Below are 23,122 nucleotides of genomic sequence, written 5' to 3' on the forward strand. Positions count from 1 at the left end.
GGCGCCGCAGGAGGCGGGTTCTGCTCGCCGGCTCTGATGGTTCCGGCGCTGAGCATTTTGGTTCCGGAGTAACTGTGCTCTCGCTGCCGCCTTTCTCCCTCTCCTCCCTTCGCTGCCGCTGCCGCTGCCGGGACGCAGGGCCTCGGGCGGCCGGGGCTGAGCCCGCGTGCGCTGCGCCCTGTGGCTCGGCTTGGGGCAGAGGGCTCTCGCGATCCTCCCGTGGAGGGTCTCCCACCCTTGGCGTTCTCGTATTCTGGCGGCCCCGCGGCTTCCTCCTAACGCCTTGGACTGAGTCCCCTTCAGTCTGGGATATCCCCCCGCCCGGTCACCCTCCAAGGAGGAGTGGATACCTGCCGTTGTATTCCCCTAAAACGGGGGTTTCTCTCTGCCGATTCCTCACACCCACACTGACGGCCGAGAGCTGCACTGTCCCGTTTTGCCTTTTTTTCCCGACTCTAGGACCTCTTGACCTCGGCTAGTTACTACTGCTCCCTGCCCCTAGCCCCGTCCACGCTCACTAGGGAGACATCCCACAACCCCATACAGCCTGGGCCTGGGTCGGCGCCTGCGGGCCCCTTCTTGATCACTCCACCTTTCTGATACCCCTCACCCTCTGTCCTCTTACCCTCGGTCCGCTTGTCACCCCTTGGAGCCTCTGCCTAATCAGGGGCCATGGATACCCCCTACCCCCCGATGTGAGCCCCTTTAACCTGTAATGCTGTGGCTGGCCTTTGGCCCCTTTCATACCATGGAGAACCAGGTGCTGGTGATTCGCATCAAGATCCCAAATAGGGGCGCGGTGGACTGGACAGTGAACTCCGGGCCGCAGTTACTCTTCAGGGATGTACTGGTGAGTGTTAATTTTAGAGTCCAAATCTCAGCGAGCAGGGCGCAGGGACTTGTGGAGTAGTCAGCATCTGATTCTGGTGGCCTCAGGGCAGTGGCCTGGCCACTCCTGGCTTCCTACGGGGTCAGATTTATTGCTTCAGCCACATGCATTGATTAGTTGTATGGGCTGAAATCTGGCAAATGTGCAGGGCCCTGGGGAAACAGAGATGATCAGATTGAACCCCTGCTCTCAAGTAGCTCACAGCCTGGACTGGGACATAGGCACAGAAGTACCCAACTGGGATGCAAAAAGCAGAGTCTAGAAGAGTTTTTCTCCAAGTGTTTTCTTGGAATGTCCCTGGCCAGATTCCAGCCATATCTTTCCATTGAGTTCCCTGAACTTGGTGACCAGCAGGAAAGGGAAACAAGGCAGCTGTACTCTATCATGTTTCATCAAACGTAAGGTGCTGTTGGTTTAAAGATATTCTTATATACTACTAAGAAAAAAACGCTGCCCATTGAACTGTGACGTGCCACACATTGTACAAAAACAGCCTGATTTCCCGGAGATATTAGAGAAGGGGGAAATGTGCACTTTCGAATCAGCGATGCATCCTTGCTTTCATAATAAATACTCGTGGTGTGTTTGAAACAAAATCATGGAATTCGAGAGCAAGGTGTAACCTGCTTGGAGGTGACTTGTTGAGCCCTCTTATCTTTTTTGTAGATAGTTACTGAGGAGCAGTGAGGTGAAATGACTTTTCTAAAGCTCTATTGCTTGTGAAGTTAGCAATTAGTACCAGAGCTCAGATTTCCTCCCTCTTACTTAGTATTTATTTCCACATACTATAGTGCCCTTCTCATCTTTTGGCATTCATTTGAGGCAGACGGTGTATTGTGCCTATTTTATTCAATAACTGAGGTATCAAGGGCAGAGCTGAGATACCAAGAAGCACATTGCAAGTACCAGATCTGTAGTGGAACTTACTTGCCAGATAAGATAGGGCTGGGTGGAGTTGCTTGATGGAGGAAGGTATGTGATGTGATTTTTGGCTGTCAGAGGTTACCCAGTCAACTTTTGATTCCTGTACCTTTGTTTTGAGTTCTGGATGTTACAGACCGCCGGATTTTTGGTGTCTGGGCCAGGCATGCAGGGGCTAGGGTAAACCAGCAGCCTCTACTCCTGGACACCAAATTTCATCCTCTTTGCACCCAGAGTTCTCTACACTTACAAGCACATAGGTTTTCCCTCATGATAAGGTCCAGACTCCTTAATGTGGTCCTCTGGGCCCATCTTGATTGGCTTATGCTTGCCTGGCACCAGTGTCATATCTCATCACAGCCCAGTGAGCATTTTGAGCTCCAGGCATGTAGAGTTAACCTTGAGTTCTCCTAGATGCCCACTCGGCCCTTCTTCACCTGGCCAAATCCTACCTATCCACAGCCCAGCTTCACTTTTCCTTCACGTTAGTCTTGGGTACTTGCCCTTTTCCTGTGTTCCCACAGCTTTGTTCTGGCAAAGCACATAGGTTATATCATAATTTTGTCTCTCTCCTCCACCAGATGGTAAATTTTGGAGGAGATGGCCATCTTTGGTTCTCTGTTTCTGGTGCTTCATAGGACACCAAAATATTTGTTAATGAGGGAGCTTCAAAGAGGATGCATGCAATTATGGTTTTGTGGGCGGCACACTAAGTTCTGAATTTTAAAAAATTGGGTTTAAGGCAGAGGTGTCAAACTCATTTACCGGGGCGGGGATCCACATCAGCCTTGAGGTTGCCTTCAAAGGGCCGAGTGTAATTTTAGGACTGTATAAATGTAATTACTCCTTAACTAGGAGCTAGGAGCTCCGCGCTGCTGCCAGGTGGAAACAAGGTCCCGGGCTGGATAAAACAAGGTGGAGAGCTGGACTTGGCCCTCGGGCCTTGTGTTTGCCACCTGTGGTTTAAGGGATTTCCAATCTTTTGGTGTCTCTGGGCCATACTGGAAGAAGAGTTGTCTTGGGCCACACATTAAATACACAAACACTAATGAAAACTGATGAGCAAAAAAAAAGGTTTTAAGTAAATTTACAATTTTGTGTTGGGCCATGTGCATAGCCATCCTGGGCTGCGGGTTGGACACCCCTGGAAGGCAAGCAGCTCCACCTTTCTGAGCCTCAGTTTCCTTGCTTGTAAAATAGGGATGATGATACTTGCCTCAAAGACTTGTGAGGATCACGTGAGATTGTTTCTATGATGAGGGGAACGTGAGATTTCTTTTACGTATTTGAGATACCAGAAGTTACCAAGTAGAATGGTACCATGTTTAAAAACAAACTCTGGAGGCAGACTTCGGGGTCTAAATTGCTAGTAGCCCTATCAGACTCATTTGGGCAAGTGTTTTCTGTGTCTCAGTTCTCAGTTTCTTCTGTTATGGAAAAGAAAAGGGACTGGGAGTATAGAGATAGTGCCTACCTCACAATTCTGAGGACTACTGGAGTTGATACATGTAACAGCACTTAGAACAACCCGGAACGGAGTAAGTGCTCTGTAGTGGTGGGGTCAGGACATAAGGGGTAGGGCCTGGATCTTCTGCGTCCCAAGCATCTCTCTGTTGTACTTTGGCTCAAGGCTGACTGGCCTACAAGTAAACTTTGCACAGATGGTCCCACCACCTAGAGCAGAATGTCGTGTGTCCCACACACATGCTCAGGGAAGCACAGGTGCGGCAGGCTCTGTCAGGACAGCCTGCTGAAGGGCTTGTGGCAGTGGGTGCGGCCCTGTCTCCTCGTGCTCCTTAAAGTTCTTTGAACTCAAAGCCCAGATCCTGGAGGGCTCCTGCGATCTGTTCTCCAGGTTCATCTCATCTCTGCCTCAAGAAATTGGCAAAATACCACCAGATACATCAGCAGCTCTGGCCTGGAACTTGACAAATTAAAGCCAAATCAACCTGAAAGCATCCCCTTCCTCTAACAAAACCCACTTCACCCCAGTTTTCAAGTGAGAAAGCATGCACCCCGGAGGGGGAAAAGGCTAAAGTCACACAGCTAGATTTTGGCAGAACTAGACACAGAAGCCAGAAACAAAAATTGTGGTCATTGAGTTAACTGTAACAGATTATTTTGGGACAGAAGTCAGTAGTTGGGGGCTCCAGTCACAGCTGCGTCAAATAGCTGGGAGACCCTGGGCGAGTCACTTGGCCACTTTGGGCCTGTGCCCTTTGTCTGAATTAATTAGGGACTGGCTGCAATGTGAAGTAGACCTAGCTGCTGCTCAAGGGCAGAAACATTTGGGTTATCTGTTTTTCAGCTTCGTGTGCTTTTCTTCTTCCTTGGAGACAGAGCCCACAGTTCTGGGAGAGTTGTGCAGGAGTTCTGAACCTCCTGAACTAGGGAGTGGTAGGAAAGCATGTCACCCCTTTCTGCTTGCTGTTCGCATCCTGTCTCCCAAGTCCCAGCTCAGATTGCCCGCATCTGTGTGAAATTCTGTTTACGCTGAGTCTGATTTGCCTTCCTCCGGAGTTAGCAAATACTACTTGCTACTTATATGTATTTTTTGTTTGGCTGTTATCATACTGTAAGTACTCTGGATTGTTAGTGTTCTAGGTTTGTTTGTCTTTATCTCTGTGACCAGATTATAATCTTGTAATCTTCCTAAGTCTTATTTTTCTTTCTCCTAAAGCTGTGTGTTCTTTGTGCTCCTGGTACCTTGTAGATGTTTACTTACACTTTTGGCCTGTCAGATTTTTGACTGATTTATTGGAAGGAAGGAGAAGGAAAGGATGAAGAAATGATCACTGTCAAGATATTTAAACAAGTTTTCTTTGAACCCTCTTTAGGGTAGGTAAACATTATGTTGAAAAGAAGACTGGGTTGCTTGAATCACTTTAAACTGGAAAATATGAATGAAATTGTTAAAGTGCCCTGCTAAGTAAGAGATGGCCAGTAGATACTAATTTTCAGACTTTTTAGGTTTGGTCATTATGTGCCCCCCCTTCAGTTCCTCTAACAAAACAAGATGATTCTGTTAAGTGGGTTTGCTTTTTCTTTCTCCTTTTCCCCAACATTAAATGGAACACACATGTGGCTCCTTGTTTATGTTGATGGGCAAAGGAAGCCATTGCTGCCCAGCAGGGTTTTCAGCTAGTTATTAGAGATTTGCTGTTCGATGGGGCCTGCTGTTTATAGGCAGGAAACGTCCTGACTGAGTTTGCTACTACTGTAGAGTTCATGTCTCAGGATTGGTTGTCTGAATGACCCGAGCTCCCGGAAGTGACCAGTGGTAACCTAGACTTGGAGGGTTGGGAGTAGAGTCCTGTCCTTTTGTTTTTCGTTTTTCGCCCATACTGGCTAGAAAAGGTCCTCAATAAGTACTGTGGAAGGCTGAAGCGAGTGAATGAGTGGCCACCCTCCACTGGTTGTCGGGTGCTGAAATTTAAGGTTTCCTTTTGAGGTCAGCTTTGCAACGTTCCAGTCATCAGTGACTTGTTTTATTTAACAGACCCTAATATGGGCACATACTAGACAGTCTTCTAAGCACTTTACAGATACTAACTCATTTAGTCCTACTAGGTTGGTACTGTTGCGATCTTATTTTACACAGGAGGAAACTGAGGCTTTGTCACTCGGCTAGTGAGTGGCAGAGCCAATGTCCAACCATAATGGTCTGGCTCCAGTCACACCCTCAGGCTTTACACTGATGGTCTGTCTGGTTTATTTCACACTTGCTCTATAGTTACCATTTATCTGTCAATAAATACTTCCTGCCTACAAGTGTGTAGAAAGACTTAAAAATTTTTTTCATGTATTGATTGTTTTTTAAGGAGAGAAAAACATTGATTTGTTGTTCCACTTATTTGTGCACTCCTTGGTAGTCTTGTATGTGCCCTGACTGGGGATGGAACCCGCAACCTTGGAGTATCTGGACGACACTCTAACCAGCTGAGTACCCAGCCAGGGCTAGAAAGAATTATTATTTTTTTAACATTAAATTCTTTAACAAATAATTCCTGTAAAAGTTGATGTTTTACTTGCTAAGAGGAGTCAGAGGGAAAAGTCATCTCCTTTGGCCCTAAGAATGAGGACTGCTGAAGATAGTTCCCTTGGATTAATTTTATATGCAGATTATTTTTTGCGGGGGAGAAAGCACCATAGAGGCAAGACTATTATGCAAATTGACACTGCAGCAAGAGCTTCTACAGAAGTGCTTTTGGAAGGAAGTTGTAGCAGCCACTCAGCTAAGTGCCCTGCTTGGAGGGGTTGTGGGCTCCCTGCTGAGATATAGCTCCGGCTCAGCTCATCAGCCTGGTGCCCCTTCTGGCACAGCCCAGGAGGGACATTGTGGCAGAGCTACTGGAGAGCAATGTGGTTTATAGGCCTTTTGGGTTGGGGGGACATAATGGAGGGTCACTTTTCCCAGACCTGGCTAGTTCTCAAAGGTGTTCTGTGCCTCTTTACACTGTAGACTAGTTTTCAAGTATTTTCAACTTGATAGGTTCATTTAAACACTGATATTAGATTATATAGTTTAAAAAAGTTATTGTAGGCTAGACCACCTTAATTTTAGTGTCATTAAATATATATTTTTCAGTTGCTTAAGAGTAAAGGTTGATATAAATTGTTTGTATTAAATGTAGCTTTATAGGTTTATGTCATCATGGAAACTTGTTTTTTGAGCTTTTCCCACTATAAATGCAAGTTAGAGTATTGCTAGTTACATATCAGGGATTACATTTGTTGACTGTCTACAATGTGTTAGGCTAGCTTATATTAATTATATTTTTCATTTAATTTTTACATTACTTCTGTGAGTATTACTGGACCCACATTGGGGGATAATCAAATTGAAGCTCAGAGAGGTTAAGTAATTTGTTCCCAGTCACACAGCTAAGTAAGTGCAGAGCTGAGATGCAAACCCAGGCCATTCTGACTCCCAAACCCCTTACTCTTTCTACTGCAGTATAGTCAACAGCTTCCTATAGAAGAAACCAAATTAGAAAAGATTTTGTAAAGATCCTTCCTCCCCCTTCCCACTGAGTAGAGAGATTTAAGCCTCGGGTTTACATTGCTAGGCTAAGTGTGATTATGAGCTAATGTTTTTATAGTTTATGCCCACATCATGTCAAAAATCTTTTCCAGGTTCTCATATTTCCTCTAGGATTTGCCACATGTTAGCAATAAAGAAGATGGCTAATTGTGTTTCTTTATTCTTTCTTTGTTTAGGATGTGATAGGCCAGGTTCTGCCTGAAGCAACAACCACAGCATTTGAATGTAAGTCTGGCTTGTATACTTTCTTGACTGCTTCCCTTCTGCAGTAATTTTTCAAAGGGTTTATGGGTTGCATTACTTTAGAAACTGACAAAAACAGATTATTTATGATCATCATATGGTACATTTAAATATTTATAAATTAATGCAAGTTTAATGATGATACTCGACTGAGTAATATTTTCTTATTTAATCATATCTTGGGTGTGCATATTTCTATAATATAGCTTTAATTACCAACATGACCTTTATCTGCTCTTGCGCTTCACTGTAATAATATTGTGGGGTAAAATGAAACCTGTAAACTACCTGTAGGCCAATGATTATTGATTAAGAGGTTTTAATCCATTGCTGCTTTGTAACAGCAACAGAGTGGAGCTTTTAAGTGAACATTGAACGGAATAATTCTGTTTCAGTGGGGTTTGGCGAGGCTGCTAGATGATGTTAGCAACACTCCAGCCCTTGGGTCTCTTCTCCCACCACCCTCCACACCAAACCAGTTGGCCTAGGGGTTGGGGGCAGGGGCAGGGGGCAGGGGACTAGAAAACTGGTTTGGACATGAGCCAGGTCATTGCAAAAAGGTCAGAATCTGAGTAATGTTGAGAAGGATAATGGATTATAACTGTAGTTCCTGTCTTTTTTTGAAGATGAGGGCTGCTTTCCATATGGAAAAAATGTACAGTTTCTCCACACTATAGTGTACTTTTTGTTCTTATGTTTTAAGCAGATGGTTAATGACAAAGAGTACATTGTCCTCTGATTCATTTATGTTCTTTTTGGAGGACAATTTGGCAGTACTTACCAAAATATAAAATGTGTAAAACCTTTGACTTAGCAGATCCACTTTTAGGAAGCTGTCCAACAGAAAGACCTAGACATATGTTGAATGCCCTTTAAACAAAGTGTTCATTGTGGAATTTATGTATGTATGTATGTATGTATGTATGTATTAAAATCCTCACCCGAGGATATGTCTGTTGATTTGCAGGGGTGGGGGAGAAAAACATAGATGTGACAGAGAAATCGATTGGTTGCCCCCCATATGCACCCCGACCAAGGACAGAACCCACAGCCTTTTGGTGTTGCTGCGATTAAGTGAGCCACATGGCCAGGGCTGGAATTATTTTTAATAGCAAAAAATTAAAAGTAAGCAAAATGCCTAAAATAATAGATTAATAAATTATTTATCCATAATTTGAATCATCAAGCAGCGGCTATAAAGAACGAGTTAAGATTTTATACATTGACATGGAAAGGTTTATGATATATTATTGAATAAACAAATAATACATGTGATATGATCCCATTTTGTGAAAAAGCTTATCCCTCCTCCTCCCAGCCTCATGAGTGTACTGAGAGACAAGGACGTGGCGTTGCCCACAACAGTGCTTCCAGTCGTCTCCGCTAGAGAGGTGACCTGGAGGCTGCTGTGGGGGAAGGGTTGGCTGAATGAGCATACTTTCTACTTTATGTATTTCTCTATTGTTTGAATATGTTCCAGTAATTACTACATGTTTTTAAAGGCTACTTGAATAGAACTCTTAAAATAATTACTATTTTATTAGCCACACTGGAATCTGCAGACTTCTGAAAAATAGCACATATATCTGAAATGCATGTTGGTATCACAAGCACTTTATACCCCTTACAGTCGCTCCGTGGGGGCGCCAGGGATTTCACGGACAGTGCAGTAGTTAACATTTGGAGTACTTACTGTTGCCAGATGCTGCACTGAGAGCATTCCATGGGTTATCTCATTTCATTTAACCTTCACAAGATCCCCATGAAGTATTAATACTTCGGCAGACTGTTATTGGCCCTGTTTTAGTTGAGGAAAGGACATCTCTAAGCAGCCTGCTCAGAGCCTTACAGCTAGTAAATGGTAAAGCGGAATTTCAGAAGTAGACTCCAGAGCATGAACATATATATATAAAAGTATTTTTCAACCACTACTGAGACTTGTTTTCAGAGTTGTCGTAATTTTTGAAATCATGTGTTCTGATTGTTCTTAGTGTGGCAGGAAAGAAGCTTTGTATTTTCTACTTCTTGCTTTCTGGGTCCCCCAAAGTGGCTCAACATACCTGTGCCCCACACAGGCTTCCAAAGTTAGGTTCAGAGTAGTAACCCTGATTACCTTAACTGTCATGTACTGATGGCCTCTCTGTGCCAGTCAGTGTGCCGCGGGATGTACTTGGATTGTTGCTCATCTTTACTGCAGCTCTGTGAGGCAGGGAAACTATACCCGGGAGGGAACGGAAGCACTGAGACATGCAGCGGTTGCCAAAGTTGATCGGCTGGGAGTGTGGAGCCCCGATTCAGACGCAGTTCTTTGTGAACGTCAGACCTGTGCTCTTTGTAACCACGCACGTTGCAAGCCTGAGAGGTGTGTCCAGTGTGTTTTATGTGGTTTATGAGTATGATAGAACAACTTTTGAAAAATTAAACTTTGATCAAAGAAGTATTTATGGTATTATAATTAGTATTGAAAAGTATACCTAGCTCTGGTAGAAAAAAAAAACCCACTTAATTTTCTAGGTTTAAGTTCTTAGACATCTCTTTCCTTTCTTTCTCCAACACAGCCGCAGCTCTGTACCCATCTTCATTTGGACCAGTGTTCGGTGAAAACAAAAGCAAAAACAAAAATGTACACAGACAAAAATAATAGAGACTTTTGTGCTTAGATTATTGCGTGCTTTCCATGATAGACTTAAAATCCTAAACTGATTTTTTTCACGATTGTTCTTAGTGACCTTATTTTCTGAAACAAAAATCTGAACTAGTAAGTGGAATCTATGTAGAACAGTTGGAAAGATGTAGTTTGTAAGCTAATTTATGATATTGAGCTGTTTTGGTGGTTTATGGGTATTATAGAACAACTCTTGAATACATAAAACTTTAATCAAAGACATATTTGTGGTAGTATATTTATTAATGAAAGGTATACCTAGCACCAGTTGATTTCTTATACAAAACAGATGGTATTGCATTTAGTTATATGAATGTAGCAACAGGAGAAAGGGCAGGCACTGTCAAATTGACCAGTAGTACATAAATGTAGAGAAAAGGATTTGAGGAAGTGGAAAAGAGGGAAAAGTTCAGGTAATCATACAGATTCTTCAGCTCTGAGAAATGCCACCTCTTTGGTGAAATCTCTGGTCCTTTAGATGTGGTCGATTTCTCAGTGTACCTTTATGGGAGCAGGTTGCCCTTTGGTCCTGCCTCCTGGTTGGTTGAATGTCTTTCCGTTTCCTCACTAGATTTTCAATGACTTGCTAACAGGGACCATGTTTTATTTCACTCTTGCTCTCTTCTTAGTACTTAGCTTAGTTCCTTATAGAAAGCCCCTTGTTGAAAAAAATGCAATGTTTTATGTCTGTATTCAAATGGAATTATAAAATGCATGTGACCTAAAGCCAAGTCATTTGCTTTTTCGGAATCTGTGTGCTGTTGCCCAAGCACAGGATATAATTGGTTGGTGGTGGACAACTCCTGCTCCAAATTCAAACTCCCACAGGTGACTGGGCCCCATATCCTGAGAGGACTGAGGGTCCGCAGTGGCTGTGCTCTTTCTGGCTTCTGTCCCTGGGGTTGGCATTTCTGAGGCGGGCTGGGCTGGCTGAGGGGAGGGAGGCCCATTTGTGCTGAATTTACCTCTCAGACTGATGGCCCTAAACCTCTCTTTCTTCTTACTCCTTCCTTTTTTCTTTCTTATGAGAACACAAATGAAAGTACTTTCAACAGCTAAGTGTTTGACTTTTTTTAATTAAGAAGATATAGATGATCTTTAAAAACATTCAAATAGCATAGAGCAAAGGAAAATGTAAAAGCCCTCATTTCCCCTGAGTCGCTAGTTAACAGTTTCTTCTGTATCTCTACGGAAGTCTTCTCTGTGCATGTTGTGTGCTGTACTGGAGCTGGTTTCTCCTGCCCGCGCTCCACACTGCACGTCGGGCCTCTTGCCAGCATCGGGTACACAGCTCCGTTCTTTTGGATGGCTGCATCATACTTAATTTTATCTGTCTTAATCGATTTCACCTATCGATGGGCCCTTTTTCAGTTTGTTACTGGTAATTTAGTATGAGAAAAAAATGCTGCAGCCAGCAGCATTGTTTTGTATCTTTTCCACATTGTGGGAATATACTGGTGGGGTAAATCCCTAGGGGCTGTAACTACTGAGTCAAAGAGTATCCATATTTTACATATTACCGTACTTTGCCATGTATAATACGAAAATTTTTGCCCAAATTTTTGAGGGAAAAATAAGGATGTGCATTATATGTGTGTATAATGATTACATACCCTGGGTATAATAAAGAGGTATAACAATCCAGTGTATAATGCACACAAAAACATAGGTGCACGTTATATACAGCAAAATATGGTAATAGCTATTACCATGTTGCTGTCAAAAAGGTAGAACCAATTTACACTCCTAGCAGAAATGTTCAAGAACGACCATTTCTCTCTACCCTGACCAACTCAGTGTTAGCAAACTTTTTAGTCAATGTCAATTCGATAGGTGAAAAACATTAATTATTGTTTTATTTTGTATTTCTTCGATCATAAATGAGGCTGAGCATTTTTTCATTTGTAGTTTGGTCATTTGTATTTAATTTCTGTGAACGTTACCTTTGCCAATTTTTCTATTAGGTTATTTGTCTTTTTCTGATTTAAAAGCATTCCAATATTAAGAAAATTGGCCCTTTTTCTTGTATGTTACAGATATTTTTGTAGTTTATTTCTTTGAGCTGGTTTTGGTCTTTTTTTTTTTTCCTCTTCTTTTTTTTCTGTGGAGAAGGTTAGCATTTTTAAATGGTCAGGTTTATCACACTTCCCATTGTGACTTCTAGATTTATGTCAAGCCTAGAAATGTCTTCCATATTCCAGGACTCTGAAAAACATTCATCCATATTTTCTCCCTACTTTAATGGGGTCAAGGACAAACACACACGTAAGTTCATACGTATATTAGTGTTGGGTTTTTTTTAACAGAATGCATTTCCGTTACAAAAGGGGTTTTGGTACTATATTCAGTTTATTTTGGTGAAAGTTGTCAGATGGAGATAAAACTTTTGTTTTTCAAGCAGATAGACAGTTGACCCCTTATTGGTTATTGAAAAATTCATGTTTTTCCAGATGTGAGAGTACTTCTGAGACAAAGCTACATTCTGTAGCCGTAAACAGTCTTGTGAATTTGCGTGTGGGCCCTGCATGTGTCGTGGGGGTTGACGTGTACACAGGCCCGAAGCCCCTGCCGACTTTCAGTTTTACTAGCAGATGAACGAGCACACCAACACATGAGGTGGTGAAAATCAGCCATGCCTACTAACGAGCTCCCTGAACGTGTTTGTACCTGCATTCCTCTCCTCGAATTTTCTCTGGACAAGCTACTGCTGTAAAATGGCTGTTGGGCTGGTTGCTGGAGAGTAAAATCTTACTGGTTATGTGAAAGGCTGTATAGACAAATGCTGACTTCTGCCTAGGAATGCCTCATGGCACCCCTTTCCCGTGACACTCTGACCGCATATTCTGGTCATACTTGTCAGTATGAAGATATTAGCTCCGAAAAACGGTTGTAGAATAAATCTTTACTTATGTCTTTCTTCAACCATGACTCCCCCCCCACTTTTTTTTTCTTAAATCCTAACCCAAGGATATATATCCATTGATTTTAGAGAGAGAGGAAGGGAGGGAGGGGGAAAGGAGGTGGGAAGACAGAACACGAGACATATTTATGTGAGAGAGAAACAGAGATCAGCTGTCCCCTTCACGCTCCCTGACCACCAGGGATCAAACCCAGAACCCAGGTATGTGTCCTGACTGGGGATCAAACCTAGAACCTTTGGTGTATGGGACAATGGTCTAGCAACTGAGCCACCCAGCCAGGGCATGACCATTTTTATACTCATTTCTTATTGAATATACTTTTCAGTTGTTTTATAAATTTCTGGAAGATTATTTTGGGTGGAAATTTTAAAGCTGGTACATCATATCTCATTTTAAGTTTGGCATAATATAACCATTTAAAGCAAAATTGCAATTAAATGAGTTACATATTAATTTTATAAATTCTTAAGAGTATAGAAAACATTTATAGCTGATTACTGGAAAGATACTCTTAGGAAATACTCTTCATGTTCAAATAGCAAAGGCAGTCTCATTAAGAATAGTTGGGCTCTGGTTGGACTCAATTGGTTGGAGCGTCATCCTGAACACCAAAAAGTTTGCAGGTTCAGTCCCTGGTCAGGGAACATACCTAGGTTGTGGGTTCAGTCCCTGGTCTGGGTGCATACCACAGGCAACTGATCGATGTTTCTCACATCAGTGTTTCTCCCTTTTTCCCGTCTTCCCTCTCTAAAATCAGTAAACATATCCTTAGTTGAGGATTTAAAAGAAAAAAAAGAATGGTAGGGTGGGAACCCCTTTTTGCTTTGGAGAAAAGTCAAAGTCATAAAATATATGGAAATCATAAAATATTTGGAAAATGAAGTTTATTTTCTTAAACTATAATAAATCTAGAAGACAAGTGGTTGTTGCTTATATGTAAAACTAGGTAGGTTAATGAAAAGTTGTGATTCACAATAGACCTGAGACTAAAAATTATTTAACAGAATAGTTACTTGTGCATTCTAGAATTCAAGGTGATTTGAAGAGAGCTTTAATTTATTGGAATTTTGGTTCCTAATATCTTTGATACAAAAAGTCTGAAGCCTTTTTAGTCTTATGAGAGTAGTTATTTATGAGTAGTCTTGTTATTTTGCATGAGAATTAAGAAGTTCAGTTCCTGGTGCTTTACTCAAGCACCAGGCTGGTTGTTTCTTGAAGGCAGTAGAAAATGCTGCTCATTTTTGAATCCCTGGAAAGCTTTAACGTAGTACATGACTGATAGTACTCATTCAGTCTGTGTCTCTGGAATGCATGGGTGTTTGAAGGGATGAAGTAATTGGACAAGCTTTTCAAATCTTGTCCACCAGCAAATTCTGTGAGCTCTGCCTTCTCTGTGATGGCCGCTCAAGCTCTCAGCTTGGTTTAGGCCGCGTCGTGTCTCACCTGGACTGGATCGTTCACTGATTTCCCGGCTGGTCTCCCTGTTTCTGCTTTTGCCTCCATGCAGCAGCCAGAGTGATCCTTTTAGAAATTAAGTGAGATCGTAACACTCAAAATGCTCTGGTGATTTCCATCTTACTCAGGAGTAAGAGCCAAGTCATTAAAATGCCCCACAGGGCCCTGCATTTTCTCATCTGCCCCAATTCTGTTCCACCGTTATTTCTTGGAGCTCATCTATTTCTCTCTCCTTTCATTCTGTTCCGTTTACTCTGGCTTTCTTTCAGCCTCTCAGACATGCCAGATATCCTTCTGCCTCAGGGCCTTTGCATGAGAACACTTTCCCAGATGTCTGTACAGCCCTCATTCCCTTCAGCCTCTCAATCCCAGGGAAAGCTCCCGAGACCAGGTTTTCTCTCTTCTACTGCCATTGTCCCCAGTGCTCAGAAATTTGCCTGCTACATAGTAGACACATATTTGTTGAAGAGAAGAAGGGAGCGAAGAACTGAAGAAGGAACCAGGAAGTGGGAGGCATGAAGCTCAATTAAAGCTCATGGATACGAAGATTTGGGCACAGAAACTGACCTCCAGTCCTACTCAGATGTTAGATTCCACAATCAAGAAGGGCAAGAAAGGCTCTAAACTTGGCATCTTTTCTTTCTTTCTTTTTAAAATTTTATTTATTGACTTTTAGAGAAAAGGGAAGGGAGGGAGAAAGAGGAGAGAAACATCTATCGATTGCCTATTGCATTCCCCCAACCAGGAACCTGGCCTGCAACCCAAGCATGTGCCCTGACTGGCAATTGAACCAGAGAGCTTTCGGTTCAGAGGCCGGCACTCAGTCCACTGAGCCACACCAGCCAGGGCTTGACAAGTTCTCTGGTAATTTCTCCTATTGATGTCTTTCTAACCTCTACAATTGTTTTCATGTCTTTCCTCTTGCCTTGGAAAAATGTCTTTGCTATAGTTCTAATTGACTCTCACCTGGCACTGAAGGAATGACAAATGACATATAATATATTGCCTTAACTTTCTGTTGCTCTTTGTAGAAGCTAGATTGTTTCTCTCCGGAGCCAACTTGCGTCCTGTCACTGCAGTGGGTGAGACCTTCAGTGTCTGCTGTTTACTTGGTAGGCACCGAGCTTGCCATTCTGACCGCCCTTACCTGAGGCTGCCTCTCCTCCTCTACTGGGTCTTTATGTTCCTTCTCTTGGTTTCTGTTTTGGATTGCATGTTGCCTCAAATAAAATTGCTAACAACATATGGCCTGTTATGATTCTCTTTTCCCAAACTCTGCCATTTTGTATATTTGTGACACACTGCAGATTTTGTGAAGATTGCTTCATAATATTTGTTTACCATCTGCTGCACTCTATTTGGTATCTTGCTAGGATTTTTTCCTCCATTTTAAGTGACATTAACAAAATCCAGCCAGTACATAGACTTTCTGGTTCTACTTTTGCTTCCCTAATGTGCTGGAAAATCATATTACTATGCTCCAGGCAACTAGAGAAGCCTGGAATTCTTATTGTGAATCAGTGTATCAGATCTATTGCACCTTCCCCCCTTGGTCATATCCGTAATGCTTTTTTGGTCAGATGGCAAAGAACCTCCATGTATAAGACAAAGAGTTCAAATTATTTTTTCTACTTCTCTCTTAGTACCACTACTTTCTGTTGTTCTTCACTAATATATTTATACTTTGAAACTCTGCACCATTTTAGTAAGTTTTTATGATTTATAGTTCCAGTTAGTGTACTTTTTATAGCTAATCCAGTTTGATAGGCAAATAGCCAAAGCCTTTGCTAGATGGGCTGTGTATGTCCAACTTCTTATTGAAATGAGTATTTTAAGTTATCGTTATACTAAATTGCTTGGTAATGGTTTCTACATTTTTACCCTTTATTAACTTATCATACCTGTCAAGTCATCGTCTTTATTTTTAAAAATTTTTCCCAGCTTTATTGAGATGTAATTGACATTGTGTAAGTTTAAGGTGTACAATGTGCTGATTTGATACGGTTATATACTGCAAGATGATTACTCCATTCCATCACCTTCACTCCATCACATAGTTACCATTTCTTCGTTGCAGTGAGAACATTCAAGATTTACTCTGTGAGCACCATTCAAGTGTACATACATTGTTAATAGCTGGGCTCACTGTGCCATACATTAGATCCCCAGGCCTTGTTACACTTAAAAATGGGAGTTTCTACCCTTTGACCGATATCTCTCCATTTCCCCAACCCACCCCTTTACTCTTTGTTTCTCTAAGTTTGAGTTTTTTAGATTTCACATGTAAGTGATATCACGCAATATTTGTCATTCTCCGACTGACTTATTTCACTTAGCATAATGCCCCCAAGTTTCATACAGTTGTCATAAATGGCATGATATCTTTATTTTTCATGGCTGAATATTCTGTTGTGTGTGTGTGTGTGTGTGTGTGTGTGTGTATAGCATCTTCTTTATTTATCCATTGATGGACATTTAGGTTGTTTCCATATCTTGCCTATTATGAATAATGCAGTGAACATGGGAGTACAGATATCTCTACAAGATCCTGATTTCATTTCCTTTGGATATATGAGGTCTGTCCTGAAAAAGTCCAGCCGTTGTTAATATAATGGGAATGGTTTGCACAACATTGATATAACCTGGCAGCCAAGGAGAATGGACTGGAATGCACATGGTGAACAATGGCAGCCTCACTGTACTAGTCAGTGGGGCGGCAGATGCTGTTCAGTGAGCATGTGTACTGTGTGGCTATCACATTCAAAATGACTGAGTGAGTAGAGCAAAGAATCTGTATCAAATTTTGCATTAAGCTTGAACTTTCCTCTGTGGAAACTATTTGGATGATTCAGAAGGCTGCAGCTATGGGAAGTAGTGATTGGCAGCTTCATCATAACAACACATCTGCTCATGCATCATGTCTTGTGCAGAGTTTTTTGGTAAAACATCAAATCACCCAGCTGACTCAGCCCCGCTATAGCCCAGATTTGGCACCCCGTGACTTCTGGCTTTTCCAAAAACTAAAATTATCTTTGAAAGGGAAGAGATTTCATACCATTGAGAAGATTCAGGAAAATATGATGGGGCAACTGATGGCTATTGGGAGAACTGTGTGAGGTCCTGAGGTGCCTACTTTGAAGGGGACTAAGGCATCATTGTCCTATGTACAATGTTTCTTGTATCTTCTTCAAGAAATGTCTCTATTTTTTTCATATTATATGTCTGGATACCTTCTAGACAGACCTGTATACCCAGAAGTAAGATTGCTGTATCCTCTGGTAATTGTATTTTTAATTTTTTGAGGAACCTTCATAATGTTTTTCTGCTTTTTAAAAGATTTTATTTATTTATTTTTAGAGAGAGGGGAGGGGAGGGAGAAAGAGAAGGAGAGAAATATTAATGTTTGGTTGCCTCTCCAGCACCCTCTACTGGGGACCTGGCCTGCAACCCTGTCATGTGCCCTGATTGGGACTTGAACTGGCAACCCTTTGGTTCACAGGCTGGGGCTTAATCCACTGAGCCACACCAGCCAGGGCCATAATATGTTTCATAGTGGTTGCACCATTTTTCATTCCCACCAAATAGTTCATAAGGGTTCTCTAAATCTTTACCAATACTTGTTATCTCTTGGCTTTTTAATAGTGGCCATTCTAACAGATGTGAGCTGATATCTCATTGTGGTTTTGATTTGCATTTCCCTGATGATTAGTGATGTTGAGCATGTTTTCATGTACCTGTTGTATGTCTTCTTTGGTCATTGTCTTTAGAGATAAGTGTATGAAGTCTGTTTGGAAAAAGTCCAGCCATTGTGAATATAACAAGAATGGTTTGGGCAATATCAATGTAACCTGGCATCCAAGGAGAGTGGATTGGAATGTGCATGCATGAATAATGATGACTTCACTGTACTAGTTATTGTACTAGTCAGTGGTAGATGCCGCTGGGTGAGCTTGTGTACTGTATGGCCATTACATTCAAAATGACTGAGCAAATAGAACAATAAATCTGCATTGAATTTGTTAAGCTTGAATATTCCTCCATGGGAATTATTCAGATGATTCAGAAGGCTTTTGGGGCGGATGCAGTGAGTGCAGCACAAATAAAAGTGTGGCACAGACGCTTCAAAGATGGTCAAGAATCTGTTGAAAGTGATCCACGTTCTGGAAGGGCTGCAACAAGCAGAACACCTGAGAATGTGCAGTGTGTATGGTCTGCAATCAACAAAGATTGGAGACTGACGATACAAGACCCAGAAGCTGATCTGGAGATTTCAAAAACTACTGTGTCTGAGATTTTGACATAGGATCTTGGCATGAAAAGTGTCATGGCAAAATTCACTCCATGGCTTCTGCTACCAGAGCAGAAGGAACATTGTGCTGTAATTGCTAATGACTTGATTCAAACTGCTACCAATGAACCAAATTTCCCCCAAAAGGTCATAACTTTGAAAAGGACTGAGGCATCATTGTCCTATGTACATGTATTTTTTATCTTGTATCTTCTTCAGTGATTGTCTTGGTTTTTCATATTACATGGCTGTATACTGTCTGGTCAGACCTTGTGTTCTTACTGTATTTTTTATGTTTTAAAAAGTTTTATTTGTTTTATTTTAGAGTGAAGGGAAGGGAGGGAGAAAGAGAGGGATGGAAACATCGGTCCCTAGGCCCACAACCCAGGCATGTTTCCTGACCGGGAATCATACCGGTGACCTTTCACTTTGTGGGACAGCACCCAACCAACTGAGCCACACCGGGCAGGGTGGTATTCTGCTTTAAACATCATAGCTAGTGGATTGTTTAGGGGCTGCCCTCAGGGGTTAGATTGCCTGGATTTTGCATTTTGGCTGGAATCATCCGTCTTTTCATAAATGTAATTACTTTTCCAACCTAGCCTTCTCTTTGACAGGATCAAGGAGTCTTCATTAAAACTAATAACCACAATTATTAAAGTAAATCAGTCCCTCAAAGAGAATTTGTAAAGAAAACCAATATGTACATAAAATAGGGTCTTTTATTAATCCTTGAGAACTGTTAATCACTGTGTTATATGAAAGCCTGACTTTATCCTCAGGCTTTGTTAGAAAGCCTGTTTCAGCTTCTCAGAACTCCTCTCAGGGTCAGACCCCTATGGGACGGCACGCAACGCTTCACCCCTCAGCTTGCTCTTTCGGCCCTTTGGTCTCAGTTTTCTGTCCACTTAAAGCAAAACACCCCTGTAGTGTTTCATAGCTGCATTTTACGGAACCACTAGATAAGAAATTATTCTGGTGGCTGACTTCGCTCAGTTTTATGCTGCAATAATCAGTAAGAGATTTCATAGCATTCTAGAATTCCAGACTCTCTTGTTTTAAGTAGCCTTAGAGATTCAAGTCTGATTTTGAGAGCTGAGAGAACTCTTCGTTGTTGTTGTTCCTGATGTGGAGAGACCATGGTTTGAATGGTTCTTCTGGAATCCATGTCCTCTCTTTACAAAATACAGAAAGAATTTTCCCGTTTCACCAAACTCCAAGCACGCCCACACCCCACCCCACGTGCACAGCACGTTTGCGGTCTTGTTCGTGTTAAAGTTTGAGGATGAGCAGCCCCTCTGTAACCTCCATCTCGGTGGCTGGCTCTGGTGGAAGAATGAGGTGTACAAAAGCTGCTTTGTTCAGGTTGGAAGTACTCCTAAGTTCAGGACTTTATCAAGAACAACTCAGTTTAGCTCACATCTAAACAGAGAATTTGAGTTGGCTTTAAAACAAAAATGTAAAGTGCTCTCATGTGCAATAATATGCAACATTATAGTCCTTTATACTATATCTGATTTTCCCCTTTGTTTCTTGAATTTGTAAGAAAAAATTTTGACTTAACCTTGAAAATACTAGTTTCTAGAACCTATCTAGAAACAAAACTAGAATGGTATTTTTCCTCCAATTTGGCTTTATAGGTTCTGTAACTTAAAAAAAGAAAAGAAAAAGAAAAGAGCCCTGGCTGGTGTGGCTTACTTGGTAGGAGTGTTGTGGGTATGTGCCCTGACCAGGCTGTGAACTTGAACCTGGTCAGAGGACATACCCAGGTTGTGGGTTCAATCCCCGGTTGGGGCGTGTATGAGAAGGCTGCTGATCACTGTTTCTCTCTCACATCGATGTTTCTCTCCCCATCTTCCTCTCTCCCTTTTACTTTTTCTAAAAGCAATGAAAAAAATTGTCTTCAGGTAAGGATAAAAAGAAAAAACAAGAAAGAAGGAAAATGATAGATTCCTATATATCCTTTGTATGTGCAACATTCCTAGGAATGTGCTGCCCTTGTTACTGAACATGACCATCGTGTGCCTTGTATATTGAAAATAGGCAGCTCTTGGTAGCACAATGCCAACAGTGACTTTAGGTAGTCTACCTATGTAGATATTTACTGCAACTTGATGATACTGATTTACATTCCATTGGGGAACTCTCTGCAGGTGAACCAAGATCCAGGAATAAATGCTTTGGAGAGAAAATCCCAGCACGAGCTGTAGGCTTGATCACTGAGCGGGGCTGGCTCAAGTGGTGGTTTCTATCATGATGTCAGATTGCTACTGGCTACTGAAGAGAAAAAGGAAGTAGCATTTTTTCTGAAATAGGCTATTTGGGAACAACACAAGCTCCCTCCTAGGGTTTCCATAGCCTGGTCAGTGAGCAGGGGGATATCTTCAGAACTGCCACTGGACAAGAGGGAGGGCTGGTGGGCGAAGAGCCCTGTGCTGAACAGAACTGAACTGGTCTGTATTTTCAGTAAGAATCCCCAGAGTGTACGATGTAAGCTTATTCTTTTCATGAGGAGGGATTCATCTGTTTCGCCAGGCCTGGGATCAGTTTCTGTACATCTGATCAAATCAGCACTTAGATACCTGAGTGACCAAATTAAATAAATAGCACGTCTGATTTAATAAGCTGAGACATCCAAAGGAGAGAGCTGCCCCGTCTAAGTTTTCTCCGGGAGGCTGTTACTTCTTCCAGCAATGCTGCTGCTGTTCTCAATGTTTTTAGCATTTTTCTTTCAACTATACAGTTAGAGTTGACCACATAGGCTGTTCTCCTGTTGAAAGATCTTTATCTTTAGAAAGATGAAGTAGCTAGCTAAATATTTAGAAATAGCCAAAAGTCATTCTGAATTCTGCTTGACAGGTTAGTGTAGGTGAGTGATCTGGAAGACAGTTTTGTTTAGGGTTAAAAATGAGATCTGATGTTTTCACATGGTGTATCTTCTAGTTCTTAAAGCAGGTTATAAACATGATATTTCAAAACTGTTTTGAATAAGAGAAGTGTAGTTGAAATGAGTACATTATTATTTCTGGATATGGCTGCTCTGATGGTACACTTAGTCAAATTTATACATTCTGGTTATATATTTTGTAGTCTTATTATTCTCTGATTTCAAGACTGTTTCAAAATACCATGAATCACCATGTGAGAGTTCAGTGCAAATGAAACTGTTCAGAAAGAGAAAGAGCTACTAGGTAGGGCAGAATATGGGGAGAATTGTGTTAGAGTTGCTTTGCAAGTTAACCTTATACAAGGCTCCCAGTTTTTCCTTTTGTAAAAAGGGAATAATAATAATAATCAGGGCACACTATCCACATTATAGGATCATTGTGAGGTGTTTTCAAGAAGTAGTTTACTGCATGTGAAGCACACATCATAATGCCTTGTGTATAATGGTGTTGAATAAACGTTAGCCGTTTTTATCATGCTGTTGTGACACGTCGGTGTGCCTGGAAGAGAGGAAGAGAAAAAGCAGGTAGTAGAACAGGCCTGGCCCGTCTCTGGTTTCCACAGTTCTCCCAACCAAACCTGTTTTAGTCATACTCATAAATATATGTCACGAATGGCATGAGCCATATTTTAATTTTCAGCTGTCCCAAAAAATCCTAGTTATTTATTGAGATTCTGATTGTATTCTTTAAAAAAATGACAAACCTCAGTATTCCCCAAAATAGGATGTTGAGATGTGTGAGGATTTCGCTACCAGTTTGTAAAAACTAAGTGTATCCTGTTTCCAGCTGACGTGGTTTTTGTGCATTAGAAAATGCAAATCTTATTACTTACATTATGTTGCTTTTTAAACAGATGAAGATGAAGATGGTGATCGAATTACAGTGAGAAGTGATGAAGAAATGAAGGCAATGCTGTCATATGTAAGTATATTACAAATGAGGACTATCTTAAAAATGTTACTGTAATCTAGGATGCTGTTTCTTGGCAGAGTGAAGATATAAAAGTAAATCACAGTTGCCTTAACATTTTTCTATATAGTGTATAAGGCTTTCAAAGATTTCCTTATGTGAAAGTGAAGGGCATTCTTTCCAAAAGACACTTACTGATCATATCATGAACATTAAGAATAATGCATCTTAATGACTGTTGCATTAGGTATGGTGCAGACTAAATGGGCTATCAATTTCCTGTATTTTTTATGCAGTACTTAAAGTAACGGCTCATTAAAAATGAACCCCTGGGCTCTAAAAAATTTTTCAAAATCTACTTTCAACTGGAGATCTCTTTCACCCTTCCAAACAGACTATAGTTATTATGTAGCTGCGGGCTTAATATGGATGCACGATTTAAAGATGTACTCTCAGTTATTTTACCACCCCCCTGCACCCATACCAAGTTGAACTACTGTGGGGTTACTTACTGAATCAAAGTGATTTAAATATATCCTGAAATGACTTTTCTTTTGTGTTTTGGATTTCAATGAAAATTTGCATTAATGTTTCAGGACTAAAGTAGATAAACAAGAAAAAAGACTACATTTCTAAAACTTTAATACTAAGTTTGAAAAATTCAACTATAATGAAGAGACATACAGCTTCCCTGAGCCCTGATTTACTCTTTCCTCCTTTTGTTTTATTCCCCCTTGTTTTATTTTATCTGAGTTTGCCATGCATTTACAAAACCTTTCCACTGGCCTGGTGGAGACAGCAGTGGACTGGAAGTCAGGAGACCACTGCTCTCTTCTGGC

General features: G+C 41.4%; 1 protein-coding gene across 4 annotated transcripts in view; it reads left to right on the forward strand.

The window, feature by feature from the left end:
* Positions 1-23,122, forward strand: part of MAP2K5 (mitogen-activated protein kinase kinase 5) — a 254,155-nt gene continuing 231,033 nt past the window's right edge. For all 4 annotated transcript variants that reach the window (XM_045823533.1, XM_045823535.1, XM_045823534.1 and 1 more), the window contains exons 1-3: positions 1-850; positions 7,031-7,079; positions 22,228-22,295. In XM_045823533.1, coding sequence (XP_045679489.1) covers positions 716-850; positions 7,031-7,079; positions 22,228-22,295 — 252 coding nt within the window. In that variant the 5' untranslated portion in view covers positions 1-715. The remainder of the gene's footprint in view (positions 851-7,030; positions 7,080-22,227; positions 22,296-23,122) is intronic.

Source organism: Phyllostomus hastatus, unplaced genomic scaffold (genome assembly GCF_019186645.2).
Source record: "Phyllostomus hastatus isolate PE091 unplaced genomic scaffold, TTU_PhHast_1.1 phas_scaffold_501, whole genome shotgun sequence".
Classification (NCBI taxonomy): domain Eukaryota; kingdom Metazoa; phylum Chordata; class Mammalia; order Chiroptera; family Phyllostomidae; genus Phyllostomus; species Phyllostomus hastatus.